The sequence below is a fragment of the Xenopus laevis genome, chromosome 6L, assembly GCF_017654675.1.
Source record: "Xenopus laevis strain J_2021 chromosome 6L, Xenopus_laevis_v10.1, whole genome shotgun sequence".
Taxonomy (NCBI): Eukaryota; Metazoa; Chordata; class Amphibia; order Anura; family Pipidae; genus Xenopus; species Xenopus laevis.
In genome coordinates, this window is record NC_054381.1 from 161549727 (window position 1) to 161567884 (window position 18158).

General features: G+C 38.3%; 1 protein-coding gene across 1 annotated transcript; it reads right to left on the reverse strand.

Annotated features, from left to right (window-relative positions):
* Positions 1–2924: 2924 nt before the first annotated feature.
* Positions 2925–8233, reverse strand: psca.L (prostate stem cell antigen L homeolog). The gene is made up of 3 exons (XM_018268319.2): positions 8135–8233; positions 4925–5029; positions 2925–3788 (listed from the first exon to the last, which is right to left on the reverse strand). Exons 1-3 carry the CDS (start codon positions 8184–8186, stop codon positions 3547–3549), a joined length of 399 nt encoding a protein of 132 aa, XP_018123808.1. The 5' UTR covers positions 8187–8233; the 3' UTR covers positions 2925–3546.
* Between the last annotated feature and the right edge of the window lie 9925 nt (positions 8234–18158).

The window sequence follows — 18158 nt, forward strand, 5'->3', positions numbered from 1 at the left end:
ATATCCCTCATATATTTATATATAGTGATCATATCCCCTTATACTGTATATTTATATATAGTGATCATATCCCTCTTATATATTTATATATAGTTATCATATCCCCTTATATATTTATATATAGTGATCATATCCCCTTATATATTTATATATAGTGATCATATCCTCTTATATATTTATATATAGTTATCATATCCCCTTATATTTATATATAGTGATCATATCCCCTTATATATTTATATATAGTGATCATATCCCCTTACATATTTATATATAGTGATCATATCCCCTTATATATTTATATCTAGTGATCATATCCCCTTATATATTTATATACAGTGATCATATCCCCCTTATATATTTTATATATAGTGATCATATCCCCTTATATATTTATATATAGTGATCATATCCCCTTATATATTTATATATAGTGATCATATCCCCTTATATATTTATATATAGTGATCATATCCCCCTTATATATTTATATATAGTGATCATATCCCCTTATATATTTATATATAGTGATCACATCCCCTTATATATAGTGATCATATCCCCTTATATATTTATATATAGTGATCATATCCCCTTATATATTTATATATAGTTATCATATCCCCTTATATATTTATATATAGTGATCATATGCCTCTTAACTGTCTGTTCTCCAGTGTAACCAATCCCAACTTGGCCAGTCTTTCATTACTAGTTCTTACTCTGCCTGCCCTATGCTCCCTGTGTGTGTATCCCTGCAGTGAGCACCAACCATTTGGATTTTGGTGTGTTACCACCATTAATGTGGACATGGTCTTGTGGTAACATGGGTGTGGTTTAAAATGGGTGTGGTTTAAAAACAGGGAGTGGTCAACACTGGTTTCCCTTATCGGCCCTTCACCATGTAGCCAGAACAATTCCATCCCTCGGTACCACAGAAGTTGGACCGCACTGGTCTATAGGGTTACTTGTGTTTAGTGACACGTTCTGGACTAATGAGGGACTGTAATGATTGGGAAGCTGTGTGTCAATTCCTATTAAGTGCATCACTAGTTTAGTGTAGTACAAAATTGCCTCTCACACGCCCTCAATAACTCACTGATGTCTGGTGCACAATGCTAGAGGTTCAGCAACCTCAAATCCAATATCTAGAAATAATCCAAAGGCACACAGAAGTGCTGCAGGCAAGGAACACTTTGTGGAAGTGCATTAAATGCATTAAAAGTTCTTCCTCGCCTGCAGCAGTTCTGTGTCCCTTTGGATGTTTGCTAGTCACGAGTTTAGCGTCTGTCCCTATTCAGTGGACAAGAAGACTAAGTCTTATCACTTTCTGGGGTTACTTATCACTCAGTTATCCGGTCCTGAGCTTTCTTATTTCTCCCATTCTACACTCACATTGCTCACTGGCCTCATTAGCCAACACTACTGTACATCTCAGTAAGTCTTTCATATAAAACATCATCCAACTTGTCAGACTTGAACTTTTCAATTGATTCCTGGGGGGTGAATCCCATTTCTAAAGCCTGGCACAGAAAGGAAACAGAGCACTTCATTTTCCAAGGCAACTTCGGGCGACTTCAGAAAACGAAGCGCTCCGAGTGCCATTCTAGCCGGCAGGAAGGCAGAGGAGGCAGTTTGGGGAGATTAGTCGCCCCGAAGAAGAGGTGATTTGTCGCCGGGCGACTAATCTCTCCAAATCTGAGCGTGCGTCTCTGCCCTTAAAGTAGGACATGTAAGTGATACACCACGTGATGAAATCTGGATGGATAACCTCTCACAAATCCTTGATACCTTCATCCAACTTGTAGCATGTGTATTCAATATAAGTGTCTTACTTTAAAGGGTGAGATGGTGACCCCAAACATCTGACTGGGGTCAGAAAATGTGAACATGTTGCTTAAGTTAACTTTAGACTTATTAAGGCTTGGCACCAGGAGGGTTAATGTGCTCAGTCAGTGTGACCGGTAAGTAACGGCTGGGGAGAAGGGGCAATTTCTTGCCCAAATTAGAGACTTGACAAGTGAAATGAAGAGCCTCAATAACACAGATGAAAAGGGGGTTTTGTTCTTGTTAAAGCTATAAATATAAAGTATATAGACATAGGCAATAAATGTAAACCAAGGCAAATTTTGTTTTTTATTCTTAAAATAAATGCTTTAATCCTTTTATGTGAAAATCAAATTCAAGTCAGTTTTGAAAATATTTAAAATCAGCGGTTTAATTAAATTAAAGGGGTGGTTCGAGTTAAGCTTCAGTATGTTGTAGAATGGCTAATTCTAAGCAACTTTTCAATTGGTCTTCATTTTTTTTTTTTTCAAGTTCAATTGTTTGCCTTCCTCGTCTGACTCTTTCCAGCTTTCGAATGGGGGTCACGGACCCCTTCTAAGAAACAAATCCTCTGTAAGGCTTCAAATGTATTGTTATTGCTACTTTTTATTAATCTTCTGTGTATTTAGACCCTCTCCTATTCATATTCCAGTCTCTAATTCAAATCAGTTCATGGTTGCTAGGGTAAATTGGACCTTAGCAACCAGATGGCTGAAATTGCAAACTGGAGAACTGCTGAAAAAAAAAAATAATAAAATAGAACTGCTGAATAAAACAAATAATAAAAAAGAAAACTGATGGCAAATTGTCTCAGAATATGCCTCTCTACATCATACTAACAGTTCATTTAAAGGTGAACTATCATCGTATTTTGTTTTTTTCACTGGAAACCCTTTAGAAAATAACATGAAAGAATAATAATACTGTTCAGATGCCTTTCATTTTCAAATTTGTTTTTATTTTATTTTCAATTTATTTTCAAAACATTCAATACATTTTTGCAGAATCAATCATGTTTTTTTTCATGATTATTTTTTTACTCACTAAAATATTCGTATTAATTTGAAAAAAAAAACATGAAAATCCATATTCCATTCTATATTAAAAATGTGAATTTATTTAAACACTCAAGTTACAAAATAGATTGAAGATTGAAAACACACCTCCCATTAACATCAACAGAAGTCTGGCCAAGTTTTAGTCGACAAATTTCCTCTTTTGAATTTTTAAGATTTTTTTCAATTAGTAAATCTTGTTTTTTTCATTACATTTTTACATGTTATTTCCTTGAAATTTAAAGTTTGAAAGCCCAAATTCTCTAAACGTATATTTTCAAGTTTTATCAATTGAAAGAGGACTCAAATTCAAAATGAAAAAAATCCAAAAAGTTTTAAAAAATTGCCACTAGATCTAGCCAGTCAACTTTAAAAGAGAATAACAGTCTTTTATTTTCTTAGAATTCTTTTTGTAGGAAAACATTTCCTTTTTGTGAAAGTTTAATTTCAGTCAAACTTATTTAAAATGTAGGGGAAATGTTTACAAAAAAGTAATAAAAAATAAAGCAATAACAAGATTATAATGCTATTTCTTCCCACTAAACCATCTTTTTTTAATTAACTGATTGTGCACCAATCTCTTAGGACCATCATCAAAGTGCTAATTGTGAGTAAACAGTGATGTCATCAGAAGTTGCCCAATCAGTTAGGTTGTTGGGTCACTTTAGGCCACCAGTGCAAGAAGAGTGGTCAGAAGGCTAGTGATGGCTACCAGGAGGCACATGTTGCCACTCAGGCCCCTTGCGCTGTTAAAGTCAAAGTAATTCACGTTGCCGATCTTTTGGTCGTTGCAGTAGTCGGAGGCGCAGCAACTCTCTGAACTGGAAAAGAAGGCAACGCTTTGATTCCCAGTCACACAGGCCGCGGCGCAGTATTTGTTGAGTAACGTGACAAAGTTGATACTAACTGCGAAAGAAAAAAAAGTGTTTAATAACCACAAACTTTATGGACTGATACCATGATCTCTTAGCCTGCTCATATTCAATCACTTTATTATGGATACTGGAAGATAAAAACTCTACTTGGAGTGGCTCATTTTTCAACCCATTGACTCAACTGTTGGGGCAACACTTGGGGCAACACGGGTGATCCATGGACTACTTGCACCTGTGGAATTGGCATCGCTGTTCTGTTGGGTGCTGTGCTTATATGATCCAAAAGTTTTAAAAATGATTTCCTTTTTCTGTGCAATAATAAAACAGTAACTTATTACTTTTATTGGAGAACAAAGTCATATAAATTTTAGTTGAAAAACAGTACATTTTATAAAAAAAAAAAAATACAGGCATGGGACCATGAACAGGTCCCATGCCTGTATTTTTTTTTTTTTTATAAAATTTGCTGTTTTTCAACTAAAATGTCTGTAACTTTGTTCTCCACTCCAGAGAAATGCTCAGATGAAGGATGTCCAACCTAAAGCTGTCAATGGAACCCAAGGAGTAGAAGGAGATTGGACATCTCTATGAGATGTTTTTTAGACCCGATTACAAAGCTTGTAAAAACGTTATCAGTAGGGATATTATTGGGGTGCATCATGGGTATACAGGGCAAGTGTCACATGACTTTGGAGTGGTGAACCACAAAAAAAATTCTATTTCAAACCAATTGCCTGTAAATCATTAAACAATCTTCCCTTGATACAAGAGTTATTCAATTGAACATGGAAAGTTGAGCTAAAATGCTATTTTTCAATAAGTTGGACAGTTGGAATGCATATTTTCTCCCCCATAAGACAGATTACTCTCTTCAGTTTTTGGGTGAAGATGCTGTCAAAGCTGGGGTAGTAAAATCCACTTAATTCCTTATTCACAGACGGGATCCCAAATGGTTGAGACCGAAATAGGCTGCAAAGGGAAGGCTGATGGCAATATCATTTTTAAATAGGGAAACCTGATGATTTCCAGTTATCCAGGTTATCCATGAAAACATCTTATTACTGCAAAGTCCCAATCTGGCCAAATTCTTCTCCCCCAAGACCTCACAAGCTAAAGGCAATTCAATTACACCAAGTGCTGCCGACCCCACACGGAGGAGACACTTACCAATGGATGTCCCACAGAAGGGGGTAGAACCAGTGCAGTTTTTCACTTGCAGACAGTAATTATCATTGGAAGCCGCATTACAGGTGTAGCACTGGTAGGAATGACCTGAAATAAAAGATATTTATAGGCTGAGTGTGAATAGGAGAATAACAAGAGATACATTAATGTTAATGGGATCTGGAGGGTTCAGATGGAGGGAGCAGCACCGCAAACTATGGAGCTCAATCCTATTTCCGTTTTTGATGGCACCAGTGTGTGGGTAACATAACAACCCTATTCATGACAAGGTTTTGATTTGGTGCTTGTACTGCTATCTGATAAATGCAACTCACACACACCTGTATATCATTTTATTTTATTGCATCCTCTGTATAAGGAAATGGTCCTGCACCCAGTATGATGGTTAGGTAATCAATTTGCCACCACCACTCCTTGTAAGTTTGCTCACAACCGGCCCAACCCTAACCCCACCCCTATAGCAATAAGAAGTAGAATTACCTGATTATACAGGGATTAAAACATCACATGACTTTATCAGCAGACCTGTCATTGAACTAGAGGTGAGGTTTGCTGAAGGTGAGCCACCCTTTAAATGGAGACCATATATCCCACCCCAACTGTCACTTATCATGCGCTGCCCTTTGCTGTGGCTGCTTCGTGGCCCAGTTTAGAAGAGCCGGTGGATAAAATTAAGTCTACTGGTTGTGGGATCACAGATTTATATTTTCTGATCTTCACTCTGGTACTTCCAGGGGACGTACGGGCTGGACATTTACCAGGGACCTGGAGTTGTGGTGGATTTATAATATTTAGTGAGTATTTGGAAGAATGTGCTATTAAAGTGTAAAAACATGTTCTTCCAGGTTTTTCATATATACAAACATGCTTTGCAACTGAATTCTGCCCTGAGCATAATAGCTAGGAGAGGCAACATAGTTCCAACACCCTCAACTGGTTTCTGTGAGTTCGACTTTAGTTAACCAAGAAAATATTGAGAAACAAAACATATTTCGCAACCAGTGATAAAAACAATATGATGGGATCATACAGCACGATGACCAACTTGATGCTCCATCCCTGCACAGGAACAACTCCCAGTATATATATGGGATCGGGAAATATTAAATTCTACAACTCGCTTATCTTTACAATTCTCTCTTTTATTGAATGTCTCTGGGCTGTGAAAGGCCCAGAAGACAATTATAACCTGCTTTGCTCTGGACCAACCCAATAATTAATCCCTAGTTACAAAGACTCCGGTTCATCTCTTTTTAACCAACTGGAAGAACTTTCCAATGTAAAGCACTGCGTATCTTGACAGCGCTATATAAATAAATGATGATGATGATAATGTACATTCATTTAACATGTAATTGTTACTGTATGTCCTGGAGTCAGGTCTGTTAATCAACTGGCTTGCACCATTGTTTCAGGAGTCAGAGACAGCAGTGCAGAGATTATAAAGAGTCAGACCGATTTCAGTAATACAGTATTACACAAGGATAAAACCAGTGAAAACATCTAGCCCTATGCAAACATTTTGGGTGGAGTCCCCCTTTCAGAGGTGTAAGTATTTTAAATCCAATGATTCTATTTTATTCTAAAGCCAAAATAAACCACTAGTTTCCATTCCCTGAATATAAATGAACTCATTAATTAGGCATTGGTACATTCTGCTTATTAAGTAGGTGACCCACTGAAGTATGTACATGTAGTGGATTGTCTAAATTGAGTACTTTATCTTAATTGTGTCCCCATCCATCTAATTTTTTAATTGCAATGGTATTTTTTCTTTAAAAAATATTTAAAAAATAAAAAACTCACCACCAAAAAACTGGCAAGAAAAATGTTTTTTTGATTGAAGAAAAAAACAAAACAATTTTTTACCACTGTTTCCCCTGATTCTTTACCTTGATAATCATCCCTCCATATGATTCTGCAATCCATTTATTCCCACAAATTGACCATCTAATTATCACGACTCTCAACACAGCAAATGTACTTGCCATAGACACTACGTAAGGCTGAATGAGGGAAGGAATATCTATCCTTGAATGGGGGTACAGATTTGTATTCATAATAAAACCCACTTGATCAGCTCATAAATTCAATTTCTCAGCCAAAGATACAAATTAACTAAATGTCCATAATGAGAAAATAGTATTAAATCCAAAGGGATGAGGAGATGATAACAATTTATCTCACAAGGACAATGGAATGTCCAATTATTAAATTCTTCAGTATTACAATGGCCGCATCATATAAAGCTTCATGAATTGACAATTAGAGGCCTATTTATCAAAGGCCGATTTCGGTGGTTTTAGGGGTTTTTGAAACTACAACTAAACTCACAAATTTTATTAAAATATCCAAATATTAAAAATAAGAACTGTAAATACACTAATAAATATGAATACCTCTAAAAATTTGAGTCTTTTGGACAATTCCTGGCGAAAAAAACCCTGAAAACCTTTATAAGTCTGAATTGATTTAAAATGGTCCAATGGGATCATCAGCCCCCTTTGACTTCTATAAGACCTCAGCAACTTTTAAGTGCCAAAAATTTATATTGGGGATTTTCGTGGTTGTTACACTTAATAGGTCTTGAATTTTTAAAATTTGTTTTTTAAAATAATAGGCAAACCACAATTTTTTAGAGATTTGTAGAAAAAATCTAAATCTGGTTGTTAGTAAGCCTTCTAAAATCAAAGGAGAAAATGTTGCAATATTCCAAGCTTTGAGTTTCTAGATTAAAAATTATTTTTCTATGTCGACATTAAGGGGGTTATTTACTAAACTTTGAATGCAAAAATCCTGAAAAATTTGTGATTTTTAAAAAATCACAAATTTTTCGTCAATTATTATAACCCGAGGATGGAAAAGTCTGAATCAGAAAATCCAGCATCTCAGACCTGTCGAGGTTGCATATACTGTAAGTCAATGGGAGAAGTCCTAATGATTTTTTGATGTGCGCTGGGTTTCGTGCAATACCTCAAAGTTTTCAGAGTTTTTGGGCAAAATGGCAAAGGCATAAGAAATTGGAGTTTTCGGGTGAAAAATCTGAAAAAATCTGAGTTTTCTGTGAAAGATCAAAAAAGAAACGAGAAATTTGTTTTTTTTTTCATGCAAAGCAAATTTTTGGGAAAATGTAATAATAAATAAGCGTAAAAAACCAAGCGGATTTGATTGCACCCCAAATCATGACCTTACCTAGATGAAAAAAGCAGCCCAGAAGGACGATTGTGAAGATAAGGCTCTTCATGTTGAGTCTGGCTGGAGTTCTACTGAGACACAAGACTTTCTGCTACACGCTTTATACTCCTCAGAAATTGACATATTTGGACAAAAGAAAATGAGAAAACTCCAGCACAACTGGCCGGACCTGTTTCTTTCTATTTTAGAACCATTTCAACATGTAATGCCAATATGTCTGTCTTGTGATGGACTCTCCCTCTTGCTTTATTCCATAATATAATCTCATAAGTATAATTCAATCAGGGAGGGGACAGATTTCTGACTTGATTGGTTTATTATTTTATAGGTACTTCATTCTTACTTAAATACTTATTTTCTAAAATAAAAAATTATTTTCTCCTTTTTCTTACATTAATGGCTTTTTTCAGACCAATATTTTTAAAACGAGCAAAGCAAAAACATGAAAATTTGAATGTTTCCTTCTGGGAAAACTTTATTTATCAATACGTGAAGGCCTATTTACCAACAGTCTCACTTTAGTGGTTTTAGTGGTTTTAGAGGTTTTTGAAACCACAAATAAATTCACTCTCTCTAAAACCATGAATGTCATGGCATTTATTAACATATCCAAATATAAAAAGCACAAATAAAAAAAAAAAGGTTTATCAATGCACTAATGCGCTAAAAACTAGGAATTTCTAAAAAACCTCTAAAAAATTAAAATTTTTCAGACAATAACTAGCAAAAATTCTAAAAACCTAATAGGATTAGCAGAGCTCCCATTAACTTCTAAAGGACCTCAAAAACTTCTACCTGGCAAATTTTTGTATGAGCGTTTTTCGTGTTTTTTACACTTAGGGGCAGATTCATCAAGGGTCGAATTTCAAATTAGAAAAAGCTTTGAAATTCGACTATCGAATTGGAATACTTCGACTTCGAATATCGAAGTCTTTTTACATCAAATTTGGCCATTTGCGGTCGAAGTAAAATCTTCGATCGAACAATGAAATCCTTCGAATCTAACGATTTGAAGTATTTCATCCATCGATCAAAGGATTTTTCTTCGACTTCAAAAAACTTAGAAAAATGCTCTAGAAGGTCCCCATAGGCTAAGATTGCACTTCGGCAGGTTTAATTTGGCGAAGTATTGAATTTGATGTTTTTTTAAAGAGACAGTACTTCCATTATCGAATGGTCGAATATTCACACAATTTTACTTCGAATCAAATTTGAAATCGAAGTCGTAGTATTGTATTCGATGGTCGTAGTATCCAAAAAATTACTTTGAATTTTTTTACTTGAAAATTCCCTCGAATTCAATTCGACCCTTGATAAATCTGCCCCTTAAAATCATCATGAGCAATGCCAAATGTGGATTGGGGTAAAGGCACCACCATTGGACTCTGGAGCATTAGAAATGAATTGTCTAGAGCAGTGATCCCCACCTACTGGCTTGTGAGTAACATGTTGCTCCCCAACCCTTTGGATGTTGCTCCCAGTGACCCTAAACCAGGTGCTTATTTTTAAATCATTGGTTTGGAAGCAAGTTTTGTATAAAAACAAGGTGCACTGCCAAACAGAGCCTCCTGTAGGTTCCCACATGCCAATTCATAAAGGGTCTACCAAATAATACACCATAGCACTTGTTTGGCACCCACAGGAACTTTTTGCATGTTTGTGTTGTTCCCCAACTCTCTTGTATATTGAAGTGTGAAAGTTTGGGGAAACCTGCTGAGAAGGTGAAATTCATTCTGTTCTGGATAAACTCTGTGCCACAGTTTGGCGTTAGATTTTCTATTTAAAAAATAATAAACCCTTCCAATAACTGAATATTTCCCCCCACTTCTGTGCACCCTGCTGCCACCCCAGGCACCTCAAACTTCTACACGGACCTGCCAAGCAACCAAGTCTCCAGCGGCACCACAATGTGACTAGTGGCAGAGATGGGCTACAGGACTAGCTTGGTGGGGGGAGGCAGGGTCAAGCAGGTCAAGGCTCACCATGAATTGTTATGATATTCCCACGGGACTAGTCCAAACCTAGAACATTCTCTGGCTACTAGGAAAGGGAGTTTTAGGTTAGACACATGATCTCTGCTCTTTCCCAGTAGTACTGGTTCTACCAATGAGCCTTCTTGGTACCTCATGAGAGTCCTATCCACAGTCCCCTATCAAAGTGGAATATATGTTTATGGTGTTACACAAAAGGGGCAATTCATGAGCACAAGAAGAACCCTAGAGCTAAAGACACCTCCAGACCAGCCAGTAGCTCCAGGGTTCCGCAGCCCCATGGGTTGGCAGAGCACTTACATCTTAACAAAAAGGTGCACATGTCTCCCTCATGGAGGGATCAACTGAATCCAGGATTCAGTCCGGTATTTGCCATAATTCAGCCTTTTTTGGTCGGATATGTCCTCATGCCTGGCCAAAACAAATCCTAAAATTACGTGACTTTTGTCATAAAACAAGGAAGCATATTCAGGCCTCTCCTATTTATATTCCAGTCTCTTAATCAAATCAGTGCATGGTTGCTAGGGGAATTTGCACCCTAGGAACCAGACTACAAACTGGAGAGCTGCTGATTAAAAAGCTCAATAAGTCAAAAACCACAAATAATAAAAAATTGCAATATCAGAATATCACTCTCTACATCATACTAAAAGTTAATTTAAAGTTAAACAACCCCTTTAAGGAGTGTGGAGCTGTACAAACCATAGGCACAAACTGACCTTTATCAAAGGACAAGTCACATGACCAGGGGCAGCTGGGTAATTGACAAAATGTCTAGCCCCATGTCAGATTTCAAAATTGAATATAAAAAAATCAGTTTGCTCTTTTGAGAAATGGATTTCAGTGCAGAATTCTGCTGGAGTAGCACTATTAACTGATTCATTTTGAAAAAAAAACATGTTTTCCGATGACAGTATCCCTTTAAGGGGTCTATTTATCATGCTGTGTAATCATTATTGGTGATGCTGCTCATAACAACCAATTAGATATTACTATAACTGTTGAAATCTAATTGCTGATTGGTTGTTTTGGGCAACATCACTGGTAATGTTTCACTCCACTTTTTACATGATTAATATACTTGTAAGAGTGAGTAAGTGCACCTACTGACCCCAGGGAATTCTGGGATTACTGCAATCCTCTATGTGGTGCTAATTGCAGGTCTCCCAGGGCAGGTTGGGGAAATAGAGGCTGAGGATTTGCTCCTAGTGAACTGGACACTTGTGGTGTTATTGGTGCAGAACAGAGGAGCTGACAAATTGCCTCTGAGAAGTGCACTTTACACACTGCCCCTGGTAAGTGAATGAGGCTTCTGGAGGAGAGCTGCACTCCGCTACATTGCTGCAAGAGTCGGAACAAGAGGACATGAAGGAAACATGTGAAAAAGACAAATAAACACATAACAAGTAGTTGTGCAGCCTGGGAAAATGCTCAGAAGTAGATGATTTTGTGTGAAATGTGCCAAATAGAGCTCTTTAATCCAGGCCTTTGAGGGACAATATGATCAGTACAAGGGTGAGAGAACAACCCCCGTCTGTACCTGTTACTTGTGTGTTTTCTATTTACAAATGTCACATTCCTTCTTTGTTTGTATTGTACATTCCAATGGCATTGTTGTTACATCTGATGCCAAGAGATAAAGATATATATATATATACACTGTGTAGGTGGACAGGGCTGGATTTACATAGCGGGCGCCACTAGACCCACTGCCGTTTGTCACCCCTGTCCCCTCCCCTTTATTCGTGCAAAGTTTCATCATCAGGACCGGAGCAATGGAGAAATCCAAAAAACTATTGTATCTCCTGCGCATCCCCAATGTTTTTGAAGCAATGTGGGTGAGGTTGGACAGCACACCGCCCCCCCAAAATCCCTCTGCACTAGGCCCGGGCCTTGGTGGCCTTTCCTCAAATCTGGGCCTGTAGGTGGGTGGGTTCCTAATAATCAGTTGGTTTTTAAATTTGTTTTTTTTTATTTGAATTCCAGCACAAATACATAAATATTTTCACTTTTGCAATAATTCATTCATGTTATTAAAGGTTGTATACATGTACGTATTCATTAGGGATGCACGGAATCCAGGATTCGGTTCGGGATTCGGCCAGGATTCGGCCTTTTTAAACAGGATTTGGATTCAGCCGAATCCTTCTGTCCGGCCAAATCAAATCTGAATCCTTATTTGCATATGCAAATTAGATGCAGGGAGGGAAATCATGTGACTTTTTGTCACAAAACAAGATAGTAAAAAAAAATTCCCCTTCCCACCCCTAATTTGCATATGCAAATTTGGATTTGGTATTCGGCCGAATCCTTCACAAAAGTTCGGCCGAATCCAAAATAGTGGATTAGGTGCATCCTTAGTATTCAATAAAATGTTAATTTATATAAGGATCTTCAAGTTTCATTTTTTGGTATCCATTACATGAATGATTGTAAAAGACATGATATTTGGTGAAATCCAAGATCTTAGAGTGAAGTGCTGGTGTTTATATTTTCATATACATCATCACACCTGAGTAGGATAAGTGCTGGAAAATCATTTTTTTTTAAACAATAACAACAATCACAAACAAAATAATTAAGTTGAAATTAAAATGAAACATGCCCCTTATTTGCCCTGGATGCAAGTAGGTAGGACATAGTCACCCTTATGTTTAATGGACTCTGGGAGGCAGCTATTGTCGCCATCAGGTTGAAGTCGTTGGGAGCAATGGGTTTGTGCCTCGTAGTGTTTCTAAGTGATACCCTGGAGTATAACACAAGGTGGAAACTGTGAGTTGTCTAGTGTCGGGAGGGAGGCTTAACATGTATGTGGTCCATGTGTCAAAAAAACAGTTTGAGTAACTTTATTTAAAGATGCTTCTGAATCTAACCAGTCCATATGGAACAAAAAATGCAATTTATTCTTGTGGAGTTTTAGGAAAAGGTCAGCAAGCACTCCGGAAACCTCTTGTAGTGAGTAAAAGTAATCGCTTTATTTCAAATACATTAAAACCAATGCATCCTAACTAGGTTCAAAGATGGTGGGATAGGAGAAAGCCATTCTTGAAATATGGCTTTTCTAGTTGCTGCTGCTAGTCTTTCTGCTAGAGTCCTGCAGCGGGTCGGGTACCCGCAAAAACCTGCGGTACCCTGTGGGTTGCGTTTAGAAGTTCCAGGTGCGGGTATACCTGCGGGTCGGCGGTTCTGCGGGTCGGGCCGCGGGTCTTCTCAATATCGATATTCACTCCTTTCTTCTGGTCACGTCTACTTTCGGTTTATAATAACAGCACTTCCTGTTTTACTCCTATACTTTCTGATCACGTCTACTTCCGATGATGTCACTTCCGGTTTACAATGACAGCACTTCCTGATTCTTGATGGTCAGCGGGTCACGGGTCCGGGTTGCGGATAAGGTACTTGCGGGTAGGGTAGGGTAGCGGGTCCAAGCGGGTAAGAATGCGGGTTGCGGGTCCGGGTTGCGGATTGCAGGTTGCGGGTCGGGTTTGGGTCCAAAAAAATGGACCCGCGCAGGACTCTACTTTCTGCTAATGCTGTGTTGGCTTTGGATACTCTTTGTGTTCCTTTAATTTTGCTAAATAGAGCCCATTCTATATTGGGTTCAAATGCTTGCTTGGTCAATGACTGCCAATATTTGTATATTTCTAGCCAAAATGTGTTAATGATTGGACAGGACCATATGCAATGTAGCAGTGAAGCTTCTGCGCATCATGTTGAAGTGGGCAATATGTTCATTTTAAATCTCCTTATAGAAGTCAGATATGATTGATGCAGCAATTGTAAGGCCATAATCTGATAGTGTCTGGATGCTATTATGTTCATAGAATGGGAGGGAAGTTTAATAACATCAGGTGTAGTGATAGTTGATGTGGTGTCTGACCATTTCCCAAAGGGGATGTGGTTTATTGATGGGTCTGGAGTTACCCTGATAAGTTTATAAATGTAAGATGTGGAATGCAAAGTGTTGACTCCTTTCCAAATATGATTTAGAGGATTAGATATATTCTGATCTGTCATCAGTGTCGGACTGAGACACCAGGGGCCCACCCAAAAACCTTTGACCAGGGGCCCACCAATTAATTTTAGACCAGGGGCCACTCTCAGTACCATTATTCTTCCTCTCCTCACTCAACCTCTATTCTCCTAGTCTCTTCTTTACATACTATAATCTATTATTCCATCTATTTAGCTTCTTTGTTCTTATAGAAATAGGGAATGGCCATGAAATAAGACAAATGTTTAGCAGCTTGAGGGGCCACTGACACCTGGGCCCACCGGGAGTTTTCCTGGTATCCCTGTGGGCCAGTCCGACACTGTCTGTCATCCTATGAAGAACATCTCTCACATAGTGAGAAGCTGGTAAATAATAGAAGTGTTGATTACAAAGGGATAACCAGTTGGTATTGAGCTGCTCCTCTTACCCCAAACCAATGAGCCACATGAGCATTTGCCCTCCACTGATTACAGACTGTTCAGTAGTCAGTTAGGCATTACAAATCTACTTGGCAAGGTCACAAAAGGACAGATCCTATCGATTGGCCACCAGGGCCTGATTTACATTGTGGGCGCCACTAGGCCCACTACCATTCATTGCCCCTGTCCCCTCCAGGGGGACAGGAGCAATAGGGATTGGCGCACGGGAAATTTAAAAAATTATTGTATCTCCAGCGCATTTTTGACCAATGTGGGTGTGGTTGGGCAGCGTGCCGCCCCCTAAAATCCTGCTGCCCTAGGCCCGGGCCTAGGTGTCCTTTCCACAAATCCGGGCCTGTTGGCCACCAATTGGGACAGGTTGTATTTGGTGGCATTAGATTAATAGCAAAATAATAAATGAATGTATAATGACTATCGATTTATATTGGAGTTACTTAGAGAAACAGCCAACAATGCAGTACTTGCTGCTAATTGTGCTTTATTGCCACGACAAGGCCCTTTATCAAGTGTTATATTTTACAAATGAAAAAATTCAAGTGGGTGTTTCAAACAATCAAACAATTAAAAGTTCAAGGTACTGCCATTTCAGTGGCCTACCTAGGAATAGTCACACCTGAAAATAAACGTTAATTTCTATCACTGATTAGTGTTTTCAAATGATAATACCTAGCTTGGTTGAAAACAATCAATTTACGTTATGCCAAGGATATTAGTCTATGTATATAATGTAGTTGCCCATCTTACCATTACGTAGTATTATAGCACTCGTCATGTTGTATTCTAGTGTTTCAAAGTGGGCAAACTAGTTATCTGTAAAGGAAACAGAAATATGCATCAATTGTGTTACAGGGTAATACGTTATTGTAAGCAGACAATTGTAACACATACATCTTGTTTAGCTGGAAGTGATGTTGCAAAGAAAAGAAAACTTTGTTACAGAGGTTCATTTTGTTATAACACCTCTCATTTGAAAGATAACATTTTACATTCCAGCTATCGTTCAAGCCTTGTGGGTGTAAGGTATTTAATGGATACTGTCAATGAATCAGTTAATAGTGCTGCTCCAGCAGAATTCTGCACTGAAATCCATTTCTCAAATGACAGGGGCTAGACATTTTGTCAATTTCCCAACTGGTCATGTGACTTGTGCCTGCACTTTAGGAGAGAAATGCTTTCTGGCAGGCTGCTGTTTTTCCTTCTCAATGTAACTGAATGTGTCTCAGTGGGACCTGGATTTTACTATTGAGTGTTGTTCTTAGATCTACCAGGCAGCTGTTATCTTGTGTTAGGGAGCTGTTATCTGGTTACCTTCCCATTGTTCTGTTGTTTGGCTGCTGGGGGGGGAAGGGATGGGGGTGATATCATCCCAACTTGCAGTACAGCAGTAAAGAGTGATTGAAGTTTATCAGAGCACAAGTCACATGACTTGGGGCAGCTGGGAAATTGACAATATGTCTAGCCCCATGTCAGATTTCAAAATTGAGATTTGAATTTGAGAAATGGATTTCAGTGCAGAATTCTGCTGGAGCAGCACTATTAACTGATTCATTTTGAAAAAAAATTTTTTCCCCATGACAGTATCCCTTTAATCTTTTTATCCAGAATCCTTCCTTTTGTAATAAATATTTTCTCATATCACCTCCCCTTTGTGAGGGCTGGACTACTTCTAATACCATCCACTTCAATTGTGTTTGGTTATGGTTTGCGGTATTGAAATGTCTTGATACAGTAGTGTCTGTAGGAGTTCCTTGTTTAAAATTTCGGATGTTTCCCCTATGTTCTTTAATCCTAGTTTTTATGCTCCTACTTGTCTGGGCTATATACTGTAGCCCTTGCCGCATGGGCATTTTAATAGGTATATTACATTTTCAGTATTGCAAGTAGCATAATGTCTAATTTTTTATTGGGGCGCCTTGTGTTAGGTGTCGCACAATTTCCCCTTTAATAATCGAGGAGCAGAAAACACACCCCATGCAAGCAAAAGTGGCTTTTTTGGATACTCCTAGAAATCTTTGGGTGCCTGGATGTTTCGGGGGGTACACTTCTGCTGGGCATAATGTGTCTCTTATGGTTTAGTGTAACTAAACAGTGGGGATGTGGAAATTTCTTGTTTTAGGGGCAAATTCATCAAGGGTCGAATTTCGAGGGGTTAAATCCCTCGAAATTCGACTGGGGAATAGATTCGAATAGAATCGAATAGGCAATTCGGGCGAATTTACGCAGGCGAATAGGCGCTCGATCGAATATTCGCTCGAAGGATTTTCATTCGATCGAATGCCTTTTTATTCGATCAAAAGCTTGGAAAACAAGCCTATGGGACTTTCCCATAGGCTTTTAAAGCAGTTCGGTAGGTTTTAGGTGGCGAAGTAGGCAGTCGAAGTATTTTTAGAAGAGACAGTACTTCGACTATCAAATGGGCGAATAGTCGCAGCGTTTTTGCGCTCGTTCTATTCGAATCATTCTACTCAGGCGAATTTACGCCAATTCGATAGTCGAGGAGCACAAAAATTCGACGTTTTTTTACTTCGAATCCTTCACTCGAAGTTAGTGAATGGGCCCCTTAGTGTTCTATCTTGCAAGAGTAAGGGCCAGATACAACTTAATCCATTTGTTTGCTGTGGCTACAATATTGGCTTACAAATGGTAGATTTGTTTTTTTTTGTTTGCCTCTTTTGGTTTGTATTTCAACAAATCATCCCTCTTGCTCCCTTTGTCTATTTTCTCACTGTTTTCAATATCCACCTTATTATATCCCCTAATTTGGAATCTTTCTTTTAGGGTATTAGCGGCTTTTGTATAGTTCTCTTCAGTTGACGATATTCTCCGGGCTCTTATAAATTGACCTTCGGGGTTCGCTCGGGTTACACTTTGGGGATGGAAACTTGATGCCAAAAGGGTATTGTTTCTACCTGTTTCCTTCCTAAATAAGCTGGTACTGATTTTCCCGTTGTTGATATTAACGGCTACCTCTAAAAAATTGATGGTGTTACCTCCTACTTCTGTTGTAAATGTTATTGTTGGGTGGGCTTCAGTAGCTACAGAAATCCTTTTCTCAAATGTTGACGCTTCGCCGTCCCATAGTACAAGTATGTCGCCCACAAACCTGAGATAACAAATTATATGCTTTTTAAAGGGGCTTTGGAGGAACAATTTTTTCTCCAGTTGATGGACAAATATATTGGCGAATGAGGGAGCGACCGCAGCTCCCATTGACGTGCCCTGTTTTTGCCAATAGTATGAACCCGAATATCTAAAGTAGTTTTTCTTTAGTACCATTTTCAGACAGTCTATTATGAAAAACAGGAGATGGTGTTGTGTGTCTGTTTCTAGAAGGGCTTCCTCTACATCTTATTCCTTCCTCCTGTGGGATCGATGTGTACAAGCTTTGTATGTCAATGCTGCACAATTGTACATTTGTGCTTATGTTACCCAATTTATTGAGTTTGCATAACAGCTCTGTAGTATCCTCTAAGCATGTTGTGATGTTATTAGCAATGGGTTGTAGAAAAGCGTCCACCAATTTGGATAATGGTTCAAGTACTGAACCTATCCCTGATACTATGGGGCAAATTCACTAAGCGCCGAAGCGCCGAACG

Excerpts from the sequence above, each read along its gene's own strand:
- psca.L (XM_018268319.2), bottom strand. The coding sequence starts at position 8,186 with ATGAAGAGCCTTATCTTCACAATCGTCCTTCTGGGCTGCTTTTTTCAT. Across the intron at positions 5,030-8,134 it reads GGGCTGCTTTTTTCATCTAG|GTCATTCCTACCAGTGCTAC; the intron begins GTAAGGTCATGA and ends CTTTTATTTCAG. Across the intron at positions 3,789-4,924 it reads CTTCTGTGGGACATCCATTG|TTAGTATCAACTTTGTCACG; the intron begins GTAAGTGTCTCC and ends TTTCTTTCGCAG.